The sequence below is a fragment of the Danio rerio genome, chromosome 25, assembly GCF_052040795.2.
Source record: "Danio rerio strain M-AB ecotype USA chromosome 25, GRCz13ab, whole genome shotgun sequence".
Taxonomy (NCBI): Eukaryota; Metazoa; Chordata; class Actinopteri; order Cypriniformes; family Danionidae; genus Danio; species Danio rerio.
In genome coordinates, this window is record NC_141045.1 from 37,487,291 (window position 1) to 37,502,639 (window position 15,349).

Genomic DNA, 15,349 nt, shown 5'->3' on the forward strand with positions numbered 1-15,349 from the left:
AAAAAAAACTGATATCCATTCATGTTGTGTTATTTCTATTTGATTTACTAATTTACTTTTTATTTACACTAAAAAACTCACCGACGCGCTCCCAATCATTCCCCTCGCTGGCCAGCAGAGGTCACCATCACCAGACTTTTAGCATTACATCATCCACTTTTAGACTGATAAGCGCACACACCTGAGACTAATCCCGCTAACGACCCACGCTCCCTGATATAAGCCACGCTCACACACCAGTTCAGTGCGAAGTCTTGTTCTGGGCTCTGGACCACGCCGCCTGCCCTTGACCCGCACCTGATATTGAGACTCTGACGCCGCCTGCCATTGATCCATGCCTGTTCTATCACTCTGTGACTGTCAGCCGCCAGCCCTTCGACCCATATTGAATACCGTTGATGTGAGTTCGCAGGTAAGTGCGTATTGTATGATTGTGTTTGAGCTGTGCCTAATAAATACTGCAAATGGATCACTCCGTGTTGGGCTCCTCGTTACAAAAACGTGCTGGGTTTTTGTACCCCAATATTTAGGACAAACCCAATTTTGGGTTTAAATAAAAAAAAAAAATAACGATAGTTAATTTTTTATTTTCAGTTAAATAAAGACATTTTTAAAAATGCTGGGTTAAAAGTATCATTTTAATTGGGGAAAATGTTGGGTTAATAATATAGACAAACCCTTTTTTTTTCAATTAATTTAAACTACACTTTATTTTCTATTTATTTTTTATTTGTTTTTCTATTCAACTTTTTTTTTTTTTTTTTTTTTTTTTTTTTTTTAATAAATCAAACTTTAACTTTTGTAAAAATGATTAAGTTCTTAATTTGTGTTGGGACAATATGAAGGAATTATGTAAAACCCAGTAATTATTTACAATGTAACATTGGATTATAACAACCCAGCATTTTTTACTGTGCAATTTGCCATTTCCAGACAGGCATGAACATAGTTTGCATCATTGGAGACAGTCATCCTTAGCTCATCATCATGACTATTTATTTCTGTCTCTCCTCTAAGTTGAGATGCTGCTGCTGCTGCTGCTGCTGCTGGTGTGTGTGTGAGTGAGAGAGAGAGAACACACTTTAAATTCATACTTAAAGTGATCTTATGACATGTAAATTTGCCAAAGGCTTCCTGTACAGGTTTTATTTAAAGATGTAAGGCCACATATTAAACTATTTTAATGTATAAAATAAATTACGCCTATGAAGAGTCCTCATAAATCACACCAACAAGCTTTGTGTGTGTGTGGGAGGAGCTCAGCTTCACTTTGCAGAGGATGCAGGATCTCTGACAGACACCAGCAGCAGACATGATGCAGGAAACTTAACCAATGCAGCATTCACTCACTCACAGCACAGGCCTTACTGTCCCTCTCATGAAGTTTGCTTTCTTTCCATTGTCCAACATCCAGTGTTTGCGCCTCCAGAGATGCCCGTCCGCCTCCGCTCCTGTGCCCGCCGCTAAACGCTGCTGCCCGGTATGAGCATCCTCCTCCTGCCGCACCATCCCAGCGCATCCCGCTAGAGTGAAGCCGGCCTCGCCATGGCCAGATCCGCGGATAGGAGCGCGGAGGACGGAGACTCGCGGGCCGGGATCAGGGAGCTGTCTTTGGAGAAGGTGCTGAAGTCCTACGAGCAGCCCATCAATGAGGAGCAGGCGTGGGCGGTGTGCTTCCAGTGCTGCGGGGACCTGAGAGCGCCGCGCCCGCAGCCCCATCCCCGGCACCCGGAGCTCCAGATCCGCGACCCGGCCTCCATCATCCTGCACAGAGACGGAAGAGTGACGGCGCTTCTGCAGAGCTGCGGTAAGATGGAGCAAAACTTCCTAAGAACTTAACAACACGTACTCACTCATATCTGTGCGTGTGTGTGTCCTTCAAAACAAGAACGCGCTTATAAGAACGTTTTGAGGACGTTGTGAGAACGTTATTCCGCAACGTTCTCGGAATGTTTTATTTATTTTGATCGTTAAAGGGGAAGTTCGCCCAGCTCGTTTATGTGCAGATCGGCCTTCATTATTCCGTAAACAAATTAGAGTATTTCTTTAAACTAAAAGAAGAATACTATGGTACATGCAGTGTTTTTGAAACATCCTACTTGAATTGATTTGTTGTGGTGATTTGAGAGTTACTGGTAACTCAACATACCCATAGCCCACGGCCAAAAGGTCCAGAATTTGTCCTTTTAATTTATTTCATGTAATTAATATTATATAGGCCAATATATATTATATAATTAATTTTATTACAATATGTATTGAATACAAATAGAAGTAATTTTAAACACATCTGTGTTTTTGAGGCTGTTTGGTCACTTCATTTCATTCTGATCGGATATAAATCTAATCGCTCAAACTACTTCAGAAGGTAATCTGGGACCCACCCCTCACTGACAGGTCTATAATTTGTCCTATACATGAGCTCATTTGTGCTATTTTGACTGCTATGCCATCATAAATGATGAAATTAATCCATCGATAAAGGCTTTAAGACCAAACGGAATTCTCTGTCGGCTGTTGCGCCGGTGGGACTGTAATCTGATGTTAGAGAGGTCTTCTGTCACTACTGTATTGTTCTTAAACAGAGAAAACCTATTACAGGTTACTAAATCTAAATTTTGGATCTTATTTCTGAAATAAAAATGAGAATTAAAGGGTGTGAAGCACCAGATGTGGACCATATTGAATGAATTTGAATATTTATATATATATATATTTATATATTTATTATTATATATATATATATATTTTTATAAAACCAAAGAGGCTAGAAAAATCTTGAAGAGTTTATTATTATTACGTTTAAAAAATGGCCAAATAGTGACTGAGGACAGTTGAATGTGCTGGCCAGTTTTTTTTTTTTTTTTTTTTTTTTTTTTTTTTTGTTTAATTAATGACAGCAGGCTACTTATTATTATTTTTTTTTTTTACTTTTTTTAACAGATTGCTATTTTCTCCTAATGATATATGATGTCATAAATATTTTTATATTTAAAATATAAAAATATTTTTGTTTTAATTTTTAATAGCAAATTTTAGGAAATGTTTTGTACATAAGTGTGGTTATGATGACATCTGGCTAGATAATCCTGCAAAAAAGTCACTAAAATGCTGTATTTAAATCTCGCAGTTAGAAACTGAGGTGTATAACTGCTAAAAGGTCCACTTTTTGAGAAAAAACCACCCCATACCTTAAGTAACATGTGAAGTATACTATAACAGTTTATTAGTTGACATTTTAGAATTCTGTTAGTCTACAGAGAGTTGGAAATATGCCTATAGACCTATAATACAATTTAATGTAGGTTTAAAAAAAATTGCTATACATTTGTTGCTGTGGATGTTTTTAATTTATAAAATGCAGTCTAAGATCTTTACTTGTACTTTGAAAGTCTAAAGCATACAGGCAACACAACTTTAATTCGCATGGAGTCTTTGCAGAGGCTGTGGAATAAAAAAAAGAGTCATGTTTGGTTTCTTACACAAAACCAGTGATTTCAGTAAAAATGACTTTATTAGGGATTTCTGCTGCTTCTATTGAAAACAAAGATATTTCTGTTGTACATTGAGAAAATTGAGCAATTTTTTTTGTTTTTTAGGTGAACTTTCTCTTTTAGAGATCATGTCATTTTGACCATTTTGCTAATGATTTATGAATATTCTAGAATAATATGTAAACATCGGGCTTCACATGTTTCTTTTTCCTATCATTAACCATTCTTAACTTGATTATTTCATAATTGTGCTGCTGACATTGATGTTTGGTGCATCTGAATGTTTTACAAATGTAAAAGTACTAATGTTTTAAAACCGGTAGACAAATAACAAAATAGACGGAAAACATGGCTTGTATGTTAAATAACGCTTCAAGTTTTTACATTTTTAAGGTTCCATTTTTATCGTCATATTGCAAAGGCATGCATGGGAATGTTACTCTAATGTTTTCGGAAACAGTGCTAAGATTTTTCAAAAACATTAAACAAATGTGCAGCCAAAATGTTTTAGAAATTAATCTTGAACCATTGTATAAATAATGTTACAGATAAGCTGGAGATAATATTGCTTGAAAAAAGTTCCAGAAATGGTGATTTAAATGTTTGATTTGTTTTAAAGCTAAATAAATATTAACATTTCATTTGATTATTTTTGACAAACATTACTTTTATTGTCCTGATATAAGCAGTCTTAAAATATTAGACATTAAAATGAAATTAAGTTCATGCAACAACATTTCACCACAATAAATTTAATAAATGCCGATTTTTTTTTTTTTTTTTTTTTTTTTTTTTTTCTAAAATGTAAGATTAAGGCAACATTCTGTTTTAAAGCCTTGCCAACCTTTTAGTGTTACTTTTTAAAGCATTTAAACCAGAAACTTGACTAAAAGTCATGTCATGGAATGATATATGAATAATCTTCCCCATATCATTTCAATGTAAGGCAAACATTCAATTTTATCTTATTGCAAACATAATAATAATTTTGAATTTTCTGAGCATTCTGATTTAAACTTGCATAAAAATAAAAAAAAATTTGGCAAATGTGTACTACTAAACTGATTGTGTAAATACCATTTTTAAAATTTGCCTATAACAATAAGACAGCATTTCCAGTTCTTGGGAGGGTCTAGAATTAGTACATTAAACTATTAAAATAATGTCACTTTTATTATATTAATCCACAGAGACTTAACTGCATTCATAGTGTTTGTTTTAATCCACATCCAGTCCATTATTCCCTATTTTATTGATTCATGAAACATTTTCTTCACCATTAGGCTCTGTTTGTTATTTATATACACATATTGTGTTTTGCTTCAGCTTTTGTCTTGCAAACAATGTTTTTGAATGGATATACGATACAGCGTGTTGTTAACCACTGATAGGATGCAGCACTAGAGGGCGCTAGTCCGTTTGTATCCCCACCTCAGTTATTTTTTTTTGCCGCGTTTTTTTTTTTTAATGGAGAACTACGACGCCTGTCATTTTATCAACAAATACAATTATCTGTGCTAATCAAAAGATAAGTTGAAAATAGATCGAATGTAAAGCTAATTTGAGGATAAAATAGCACAATGAGAGATGTTTAAGCCATTTAAAACGTTGTTAATTTTCTCCAGAGCAACGGTAAGAAACAAAGGATGACTTCAGTGGTGATATCTCAACATTTTCATAAGATGTTGTGTTCTACATTGTTTAGTCTAACCAAAAATGTTATTTAGATTTTTACATCTAAAACGTTAAATTTGTTTATATTTCCGTGATAAAGGGTCAGGTTTGCAGAAGAGAGCTGTGATTCAGACATCCATTATGCCTACTCGACAACACCGAACTGCTGAGTCGTAATGGAGAAAATGTGGAGTCAGGAGCTGAGAAACCCAGCACTCTCTCACAGCTTCCCTGATCAATGACAGATATTTACATGCTCACAATGAAAGGGTCTGTATTGGCTCTGATGGTCATACAATATTTAAAATAACCTATAGTATTTAGTATGTCAGGTTTACATTCACACACACAATCTTAAACACTTCAGTTTTCCTTTAATATTCGCTGCATATCTTTTCCCGATGTGTTTAAATGTACGCTTCAAGGAAAGCTCCCTCTCTAAACCCCATCTGTCTTGTCTTGCTGTTACATTCATGAATATTTACAGCATTGTATGCATTTTAGGAAGTAAAACAATACAGTATTGTGTGCAGTAGATAATTATATTTGATGTTTTGTTGTCGGAGTTTGATGCTTTATTGCTGTATTTTCAATCTCTGATGGATATTGACTACATATAGCATTCATCTCGACTATGATTTTCCCAAAAGGCAGGCAAGAATGAATCTGATGTCCTCCTGATTCCTATTCTTTCAGACAGGAAAGCACTTAGTAAGCACTGTCGTTTTCGTAACTCCTCAGACGAGTGTGCTTTACAATAGAGCTGTGATGAAAAATCATTCATGAAATCGATGCTGAGATTTTCAAAAGGTTTTTAACAGCAGACGGAGCTGTGTGATTTACAGGCAGCCCAAGTGCATTCCTTACAAATATCACTTGAAGCTAAAATAATCATTGGTAAACTAAGCGATTTACAAGAGTGTCAGTAGTGAGTTGTGTTTACGTTAATCTTGTGAAATGAAAGCCAATTTACGTGCTAACACGCTTGTTTTCCTGCATCAGGCATTGTTTACACACACTTTTACAGATACTCACTGCTACAAGGACTTAAAAAGAAATGTGCTGTGCTTGGGCAATGCACTACAAGTTCTTGCACTTCATACTGTTTACCCTGAAATATCCCCTTTTGCACAATCGACATTATTTTGTACTAAGCAGTATACATGTATTAGATAGTATATGTATAGGTTTTATTTTTTTAAATGGTGACTTATTTCAGTATGATGACACATTGGTGCACAATGATGCAGTGGGTAGTGCTGTCGCCTCACAGCAAGAAGGACACTGGTTTGAGCCCCGGCTGTGTCAGTTGGCGTTTTTGTGTGGAGTTTGCATGTTCTCCTTGTGTTGGCGTGGGTTTCCTCTGGGTGCTCCTCCAGTTTCCCCCACAGTCCAAACACGTGCCTTTTAGAAGAATTGAATAAGCTAAATTGGCCTTAGTGTAACTGTGGGTGTGAATGCAAGAGTGTATGGGTGTTTCCCAGTGCTGGGTTGCGGCTGGAAAGGCATCCGCTGTGTAAAACATATGCTGGATAAGTTCATTCTGCTGTGGTGACCCCTAATACTAATATATAGTACGTATAAGCTGAGTATGTTGGAATGCATAGTATTTGAAAACAGACGAGAAGTACCAGGATGACCTACCCCAGCAGGTACAGGACGTCAACAAGACCTTAATGTTGTGAGGTCGTTGCATTTTGTTTGCAAATAAAAATCGGGTTGACGTCAGAAATCAATGTCTAACGTCCAACCAAATATCAAATAATGTCTAAGGTTGTTACAGCTTGGTGTTATTTGGATGTTACCACTATAACGTCTAGCAGTCGATGGATTTTGGTTGCCATTGTAACCCCGCTAGTCCTACTGCACCCAACCTGCTCTGAGCTGGGATCGAACCAGTAACCTTCCACAGGGGAGTCGGTTGCTCTAACAAGGAGGCTAAAGACCATGGCCACTTGTGTCTGTCGCTAGAGCACCTGTAGAGGTCAGAGGAGTGAGGTTTACCTGCGCAAGCACTTCAACTAGCTGACTTCTGCCACACCGTACCTGATGAAAAACATCAGTATTTGACGGCAATATAACGTTGGTTTAGGATGTTGGCTCTATATTGAATTTTGGTCACTTTCCAACTCAACCTAAATCAACCAAATATCAACATCATTTGATGTCGTTATTTGGACCTCAAAATAAGGTTGTCCTTAGACGCTAGCTAGACATTGAATTTTGGTCACCTGACATCACGAGTTAAATCTAACGTAATATTAACGTCTTATGACTGTGTGCCTGCTGAGAGTATTTCCGATGAGATTCTGAAGAGCACATCCAATGAACGCTACACTATCCCATGGCTGCGTGAAGGTTTCTACATTTGAATTTACTACACGACCGTTAGAAAAGTACGTTCTACATAGTTTGAGTAGTATGACTAAAATTCGGATGTACTACATCCGGTCATTATCACGTGACCTACCTGGGTCAGTTCCATCACGTCACTCCCATTGATGAATTCTCTTGTGCGCCATCATGGGATAGCCTAGCCTCCATTGGATGCGCACTTCAGAATCTCGCTGGACTCAGTAGGTCATCAGGGACACTGAATTCCTGCCTACTGTTTTAGAATATACAATGAATTAGGACATACTACCTGGCTTGAACTGTTTATAACGTAATAATTAGTAGGGAAGTATGTGATTTTTGGATGCAGCCCATGATGCCAAGTGAGAATTCATGAATGATGCAGGTAGATCAGGTAATGACAGGTGTAATGCGTACATGTAGGCGTAATTCACAGGGTTATACCAGCTTGCTGTTAATGACAATTCTTTTTGTTTAACTTTTTACACCGATACTAAAATCCTGGATACGGTATCTGTAACAGTGTGATGTATAACTATGGGTATTTCAGGACATTTATATACTGTAAACTCCATGAGGATGAGCTTGTGAAAACACTAATGTCATTACACTGTTAGACCAACAGATGGTGCAATCTAATCAACAATTCCTTTTGCATTTTGTGGTGTTTTGCGGTGCATTTAAGAAACATTATTTGCTTTGATCATTTTAAGGAGAGAAAGTACTTCACAATTGCTTATTGAAAATTTTACTGTAAACCCAATGAAGAAGCTGTTTTGAGAATAAATCCATGTCTAAATTAATCTGAGATGTACAAAATGTCACATAACACAACTGGTGAAACTCCTAAAGGCTTATAATTAGCTATACATAACAATAACTCTATTGTCCACTTCAGCTAATGATGTTGTTTAAATGCTTTTAGTTTAGTTGTCTGCCACTTTTTTAAATGTTTTAGATCTTCAGAGCAGGATGGATTGTGATTGGCTGTCTGTTTTGATTATTTATCTGGAATGAAAAGAAAATCAGTTTGAAAATAATGGTAAAGATGGTTTTTTTTTTTTTTTTTTTCTTTTTCTTTTTTTTTCCTGTTGCTGTGCTATTCCGTTTGCATAGATAGATAGATATTGATTTAGGTCTTTATCATTTTAAAATATTAATTATATTTAATGTTATAATTTTATTTATTTATTTATTTATATATATATATATATATATATATATATATATATATATATATATATATATATATTCTGCTGCTAAACTTGATTGTGACTCATGAAAAATAATATATGTAAGGTTCTTTGGTTTAATTACAGATTGTATTTAAAATGTAGAATATTTATTGTACAATATGTAAATAGTATTTAGATTTAAAAATATTTATTTTTAATTTATAAATCTAAATATAAAACGTACATATTTATAATATTAACATGATCATATTTAAATTTTGTATTTTTAATGTTTTACTATTTTTATTTTTTAAAATTATTTATAGTTTTGCCCAGATGTGGATCAAATATATATTTAAAGCGATATCAGTTTTGGGACTTGAAAGGTCATTACAGGGAGAACTAGTTATGCAGAGCTTGCACAAATTTTAGCTTACATGGGTCAGAGGAAGCAATTTAATAGCAAGAAAAATGTTGCAGTGCAACTGAAAACCTTAATTTAAGGAAATTACCGTTTCGTGTGTTTTCATCTACAGACAATATCAGTCGAGTTGGAGAATGTCTAGATGCATAATTAGCCGTTTTCTTCTGCTAATCCTGTCCTTTTTTGTAATTCCCAGATGACAGTAATGCTGGCTGTGAATCTGCTGCTGATGGAAAGGTGAGACTGTTATGGAACATTATATAATTGAAATGCTGGAAAGAGTACTGAAAACTCATGCTTAAGTTAAAGTACATTTACTTATTTAAAAATGTAGTGCAAGCCGTATAAAGTGTGAGTAAAAAGTAGCCCTTTCAAAAGTACTTGAGTATTGAGTGGTGAGTATTGCGCTGTAAAAAGCTGATGATTTACATGTAATTTGTGCATGTGTGTATAAACATAACATTGTGTAGTGCATTTAGTTAGTGCCCAGCAGGCACACAACATCATAAGACGGTAATATTACAGTAGGTTAGATTCAGGTTGTGATGTCAGGTGACCAAAATTCAATGTCTAGCCAGCGTCTAAGGACAACGTTATTTTGAGGTCCAATAACAACGTCAAATTATGTTGATTTTAGGTTGTGTTAGAAAGTGACTAAAATCCATTGTCAAGCCAACATCTTAAAACAACGTCTTGCTTACGCCAAATACTGATGTTTTTAGTCTGGTATGACAACTAAAATCCAACTTCTGATAGACGTCATAGTAGTAACGTCCACACAGTGTCAAGCTGTAACATCATGAAACATTGATATTTGGTTGGACATTGACGTTGGATTCTGGCATCAACTCTATTTTCATTTCCAAAAAAAAAATGCAACGTCCATACTACATTGGGGTACAACGTCAATCTGACGTCATGTTAACCTCTTGTGCCTGCTGGCTGTTAAAGGCCATTTCAGTCATCATTCATTAAACATCTGTCATCTTATCATCAGTGACCTACAGCTAAACAGTCTCTGGGTCAATGCGTGTTAAGATTTTGGACTTCTTCTTGGACCCTTTTAATGTATCCAAACAGTTTTCTGCAAATATAAATCACCGTGTCTTGAGGTAGTTCATTATGATGCGATTTACCTTCCGTGTTTTTTTTTTTTTTTTTTTTTTTGATTGGGCAGAAACCACAGGACTGATTTTTCGATTCACCATATACTAGAAATAATAATGTAGTGACTGCAGGATATAGGAAAGTACTAGAGTAAAAGTACTGATACCGCATTAAAAATGTACTCGAGGGAAAGTAAAATCACAGATTTTTAAAACTACTTAGTAAACTAAAATGTGTGTGCAGCTGGTTCAGTCGCTGGGAGTGGCCATCTACCGCGCTCTGGACTGGGGTCTGGATGACAGTGAGGAGCGAGAGTTGAGTCCTCAGCTTGAGCAACTCATCGAGTTCATGGTCGGCGGTCCAGACTGCGGACAATCCAAACACTGTGGCAGCAACGCAGCTAAAGACGAGGGCTACAGTGGACAAGATGAGGAGGAGGAGGAGGAGGAGGAGGAAGAAGGCGCAGGGCGTGGCATTCATACGGTTCAGCAGGTGATGACAATGTGTGCCTCCAGACTGGCGAATCCAGTGTTGGCACCAGAGCACTACCAGGCCGTGTGTCGAGCACTTTTCCTGGAGACCCTGGAGCTGCAGACCTTCCTCAGCAGGATCAGAGACGCCAAAGAGGTGAGGAGACATTATGGAGCTCACAGAGGTCATATATAAGGATTAACTGATGTACTGTCGGACTGCAATGTATTCGAATAATTCAATGGACCGGAGTCTATTATCATGCTTTTACTACAGTCAACCTACCTTTTGCAACACAGGCTCATTCTGAAAAGGTAGCCCTATATCCATTTCTAGAGATCGCGAATTATGTAGCCAGAAGTAGGTACAGTATGGCTGCATTTCGTCTTTAAAATGAACGTTATGGGCTGGAATGACGCCATTCCTTTTTACGCTTACCAGCTGACCGCTTGCCTCCGTATGGACTGCTTTCCCACTGATACCAGTTTGTCCAGTGGCTCGCTGTTTATGTCGGCAGGTCAATCAGTGTTTTTGAAAACAATTACCTGGGTTTACGGAAGGAAAAGGGTGGGTCAGTCAGTCTACAGCCGCCTCTGGTGGATTTACGCGAGAACAACATGCACGAATAGCTCTCACGAGGGAAATTTGAGATCTCAAAAAGCATACACGGCAGCCTCTGGTGGATTCGCAAAAACTACAAAAAATAAAACGCAGCTCCTGGAACGTATTTGGCGCTCTCCAGAAATGTATATAGCGGTACATTTTCAGAATGAGCCTGGGTTGACCTTTTCAATGTTGTAGCTATCATTCAACATATTGATAAAAACGAGAAATGTTACATGAAACTGTTTCATTGCAAGAGTGAGATTTTCTATGAAGTATCTGAAATTCTCCTGTAGATGCTGAAGAAGATCAGAACGGAGGAGCCACAGGAGGATTCTGCTGCTGAGCTCGATGCTCTTCAACACACTGACTGGGTAAAATATAGATAGATAGATAGATAGATATAGATATATATATATCCATCCAATCTTTCTAAATACCTGCTTTACTACAGCCAATCCCCTCGCAGTAGAAAAACAAGCCACGCCCACTTCTCATTTAAAATTGTGTCTCTAGGAACTGCCTCATAGTATGAGAGAAAAATCGTGGCAGCTTTCAGTTTATGCGGGCTTTCACAGGAAAATTGAAGACTTGGCAACCATCTAGTTTGTTAGTTTTGTTTGTGCTCACAGCTGTCCCCATGTGGACATGTTGAAAAAAGCACCAGGGATTTTCGTCTGGCTAAAAATGCTTTGAAAGACATGTTGTAAGCTGTGTTTGTGTTGATGTAGGCTCGGCTGTGGGTCCAGCTGATGAAGGAGCTGCGGCAGGGGGTGAAGCTGAAGAAGGTGGAGGAGCAGCCGTTCAATCCTCTGCCCACCGAGTTCAGCCTCACGCCCTTCGAGATGCTCATGCAAGACATCCGTTTGCGCAAATATAAACTGCGTAAAGTTGTGGTGAGTCCGAACTCCCCTTCTTCATGCTCAGACCACCGAGGCTGCTGCTGTAAGCACATTTTGAGTGGTTTATCCCACACTTAATCTCATGCTAACCCGGTAAGTCCACTATATATGTGTGAGATTAAGGCTTTGGAGAGAGTTTTCAGCTGACACAGCATGACAGTGATTAACCATTGCTTTTAGGTTTGATAATAACTCTGTCTCTTTCTGCTGCAGGTCGATGGAAATATTCCCACGTGTGTTAAACGAAACGCTCACGAGCTGATCCTGGACTTTATCAGATCGAGACCTCCTCTAAAACCAGTTAGTTGCTGATATTATGTTATAACTGCAGCAACACCAGACACAAAACTGCAGTACAGATACAAAATCTGAACTAAAAGTAAACACATGTTTGTGACCCACAAAACAAGTCATAAGTGTAAATAAAAAAATGAGAATAATACACCACCTAAAAGCTTAATAAATGTAATCTTTTTTTTTTTTTTTTTTTAAAAAGGTTGCTTGTCAATATTTGGCCAAGATACAACTATTTGAAAATCTGGAATCTGAGGGTTAAAAAGATTTGTAAATATTGATAAAATCGGTTTTAAAATTGTCTAAATGAGGCGGTTAGCAATGCATAATAATAATCAATTGTGTAGAAAAATAAAACGGATCTTGATCTATTTGTGATTTTTCAATAAAAAAAAATTAGATAATCAATGTACTTTTGGCTTATGCAACAAATATATATATATATATATATATATATATATATATATATATATATATATTAGTAGGTTTTATAGCGCTTGAAGTTTGAGCATCCAAAAATCAACTAAGATGTAAGTAATTAAAATGAGAATTAATAAAATTAACAAGTAACAAATTCCGCCAAATAGTTGGCGGTTTATTCCACTGTGGCGACCCTTGATAAATAAGGAACTAAGCTGAAGGAAAATGAATAAGTAACTAGTAATTCAGACTATTAATAAAGTACCGTTATACTAAAATTAATGCTTATTTATTTGCAAATGTTTAGAGCAGAGGTCTCAAACTGCCGGCCTGCGAGGTGTCCAAATTAGTTGTTTCTTCAGTGCACTGTGATGCAGACGCGGACAATTGGGTATCGGTTCAGTAATAATCATAACCGATAGGGTTGGGCGGTAATACAGTGAAAGGGTAATGCAGTGAAATGGTTTACCACGGGATCTAAAAATAGCAACGGGGTCAGTTTCAATACAGTCATCAAAACAATGCACTTATATGAGAGAAGTATTAAATATCATTTATTTAATGCGTGATTGCGTGATTAATGCGTATGCGTGATTGTCATCATGGGACATTAGAGGAGTGAGAGAGAGGTGAGGTAAGATGGCGAGTCGCGCACCAAGTGACCTGGTCTCGAAAAAGAACACAACCTCTGCAGTTTGGCAGTATTTCGGGTTTCGACCGAATGAGAAGGGAGACGTGGTAAATGCGAACAAGAGGTCTGTATTCCCGCTGCTGTACCTGTCAAGCCGCGGGACCTGACAGGATTTCTTGCGGTGCAGGAATAAATTTCCGAATAAAGCACGGGAGCGGTCAGTAACTCTGGTGTAATTTGAACGGGAGCGTGTGGTGCGGTCTAACAATATCGCTCCCAAGCAAGCGAGAATGCTGTTTATATATATGTGTGTGTGAATGACAGAGTGTGACACTTTGTGTGTGTGTGTGTGTGTGTGTGTGTGTGAGAGAAAATGAAAGAGCGTGATGCTGTACGTCACTGGCTTGGTGCTGTGTGTGTGAATGAGAGCGTCGTGCTGTGTGTTTATACAGACATCGAGCAGATCTCTAATAAGAACAAGACTGTTTGCAAATTGTGCAACAAACAGGTGACCGCGAACCTAAGGTCGCATATACGGTATTCAGTTTCTGAATGGTTTAGGCACAAGCCAATTGTTTGGTGATGCTGTCTGAGCCTTACATCATAATAAAAAAAAAAATAATAATGCAGTAATACCGGCCAAGCCTAATAACCGGTAATGACGTCATTAATCTCATTTACACTGTCGCGGTAGCTTACTATGGCGAGGGAGGCGAGCGCGAGTATTTAAAACCCTCTAACTACTTAAACACAAAAGCGTGTGTGTTTGCTGGACAGATCTTTACTTGATTCTCTAATGATTTTCGACACAAGATCCATAAATCAATGTATTTTTGGCTGTTGCGAAAATGATTAATAATTTCATTTTAGATTTGATGAGAAACTACAGTATGAGGTGATGTCACAAATCAATCCATTTAGGCAGAAGTGACAAACTGCAAATGTGAATTTCGTCACTGTTTTGAAGCTCGCTAGCTTATAGATGACCTTAGGACTAACATACTGGTACTAACATCTAAAAAATGTTATTTTAATATTATGGGAGCTTTAAGACTGCTGTCATCTGCAGGTGTCCGAGCGCAGTCTTCCTCCTCCACCCCAGCGGCCGCAGTCTCTGCATGACCGAGTCTTGGCTGAAATTAGACAAGATCACAAACTGAGGCCTGTGGAGCTGCCCAGTTCAAAGAGATGTGGGTTCAGTTCTAGTGTATTTGTATAGCGCTTTCACAAGAGCTATTCTTTTAAAGCAGCTTGACAAAAGGTGCATGTTGTTGCATTACAATCAAATTCAGAAAAGTTAAGGTTATTAATTAACATAGCTTTATTAGTCACTAATAACTAACTAATTAACTAGTTACTAATGGCTTTTAACAGTTAAAGTTGTTATATATAAACAGTTAACCTGCAGTTATATAGTATATAGGTGCTGTCTATGTAGACATGTTCAGTGAGGTGTATTAAGCAACACAGGCTCAATGTGGATATGTACCCCTGTCTACATTTCTGGAAAGCATGAATTATGTAGCCTGAGGTACGTCTCGTGGCATAAAATGAACGCTACTGGGCAGTATAATGCCGCAGACGGCTTCTGCTTTTTGCGCTAGCAGCTGACCGCTTACCTACAGTAACCATTTTCAGGTGTTACCAGTTTGCACAGTTACTCACCACATAGGTCGGCGGACTTGTGACATGGAGAGGAGTTGACCACAACAACGGGGTTCGAGTCCAGCGAAAAATGGTTCCAGAAAGCAGGAAAAACAAAAGCAAAAAATGTAATAAATGAACAACAGGCAGAAAAC

At 37.4% G+C, this 15,349-nt stretch overlaps 1 protein-coding gene across 2 annotated transcripts in view; it reads left to right on the forward strand.

Moving 5' to 3' along the window:
* The first annotated feature begins 246 nt into the window (after positions 1–246).
* Positions 247–15,349, forward strand: part of spire2 (spire-type actin nucleation factor 2) — a 63,532-nt gene continuing 48,429 nt past the window's right edge. Inside the window, exons 1-8 of one of the 2 annotated variants that reach the window (XM_087310707.1) lie at positions 247–412; positions 1,430–1,807; positions 9,319–9,359; positions 10,473–10,856; positions 11,600–11,677; positions 12,035–12,199; positions 12,419–12,505; positions 14,620–14,740. In XM_087310707.1, coding sequence (XP_087166833.1) covers positions 1,546–1,807; positions 9,319–9,359; positions 10,473–10,856; positions 11,600–11,677; positions 12,035–12,199; positions 12,419–12,505; positions 14,620–14,740 — 1,138 coding nt within the window. In that variant the 5' untranslated portion in view covers positions 247–412; positions 1,430–1,545. Of the gene's footprint in view, positions 413–1,414; positions 1,808–9,318; positions 9,360–10,472; positions 10,857–11,599; positions 11,678–12,034; positions 12,200–12,418; positions 12,506–14,619; positions 14,741–15,349 lie in introns of both variants that reach the window. The other variant, NM_001007342.2, reaches the window with a different exon arrangement.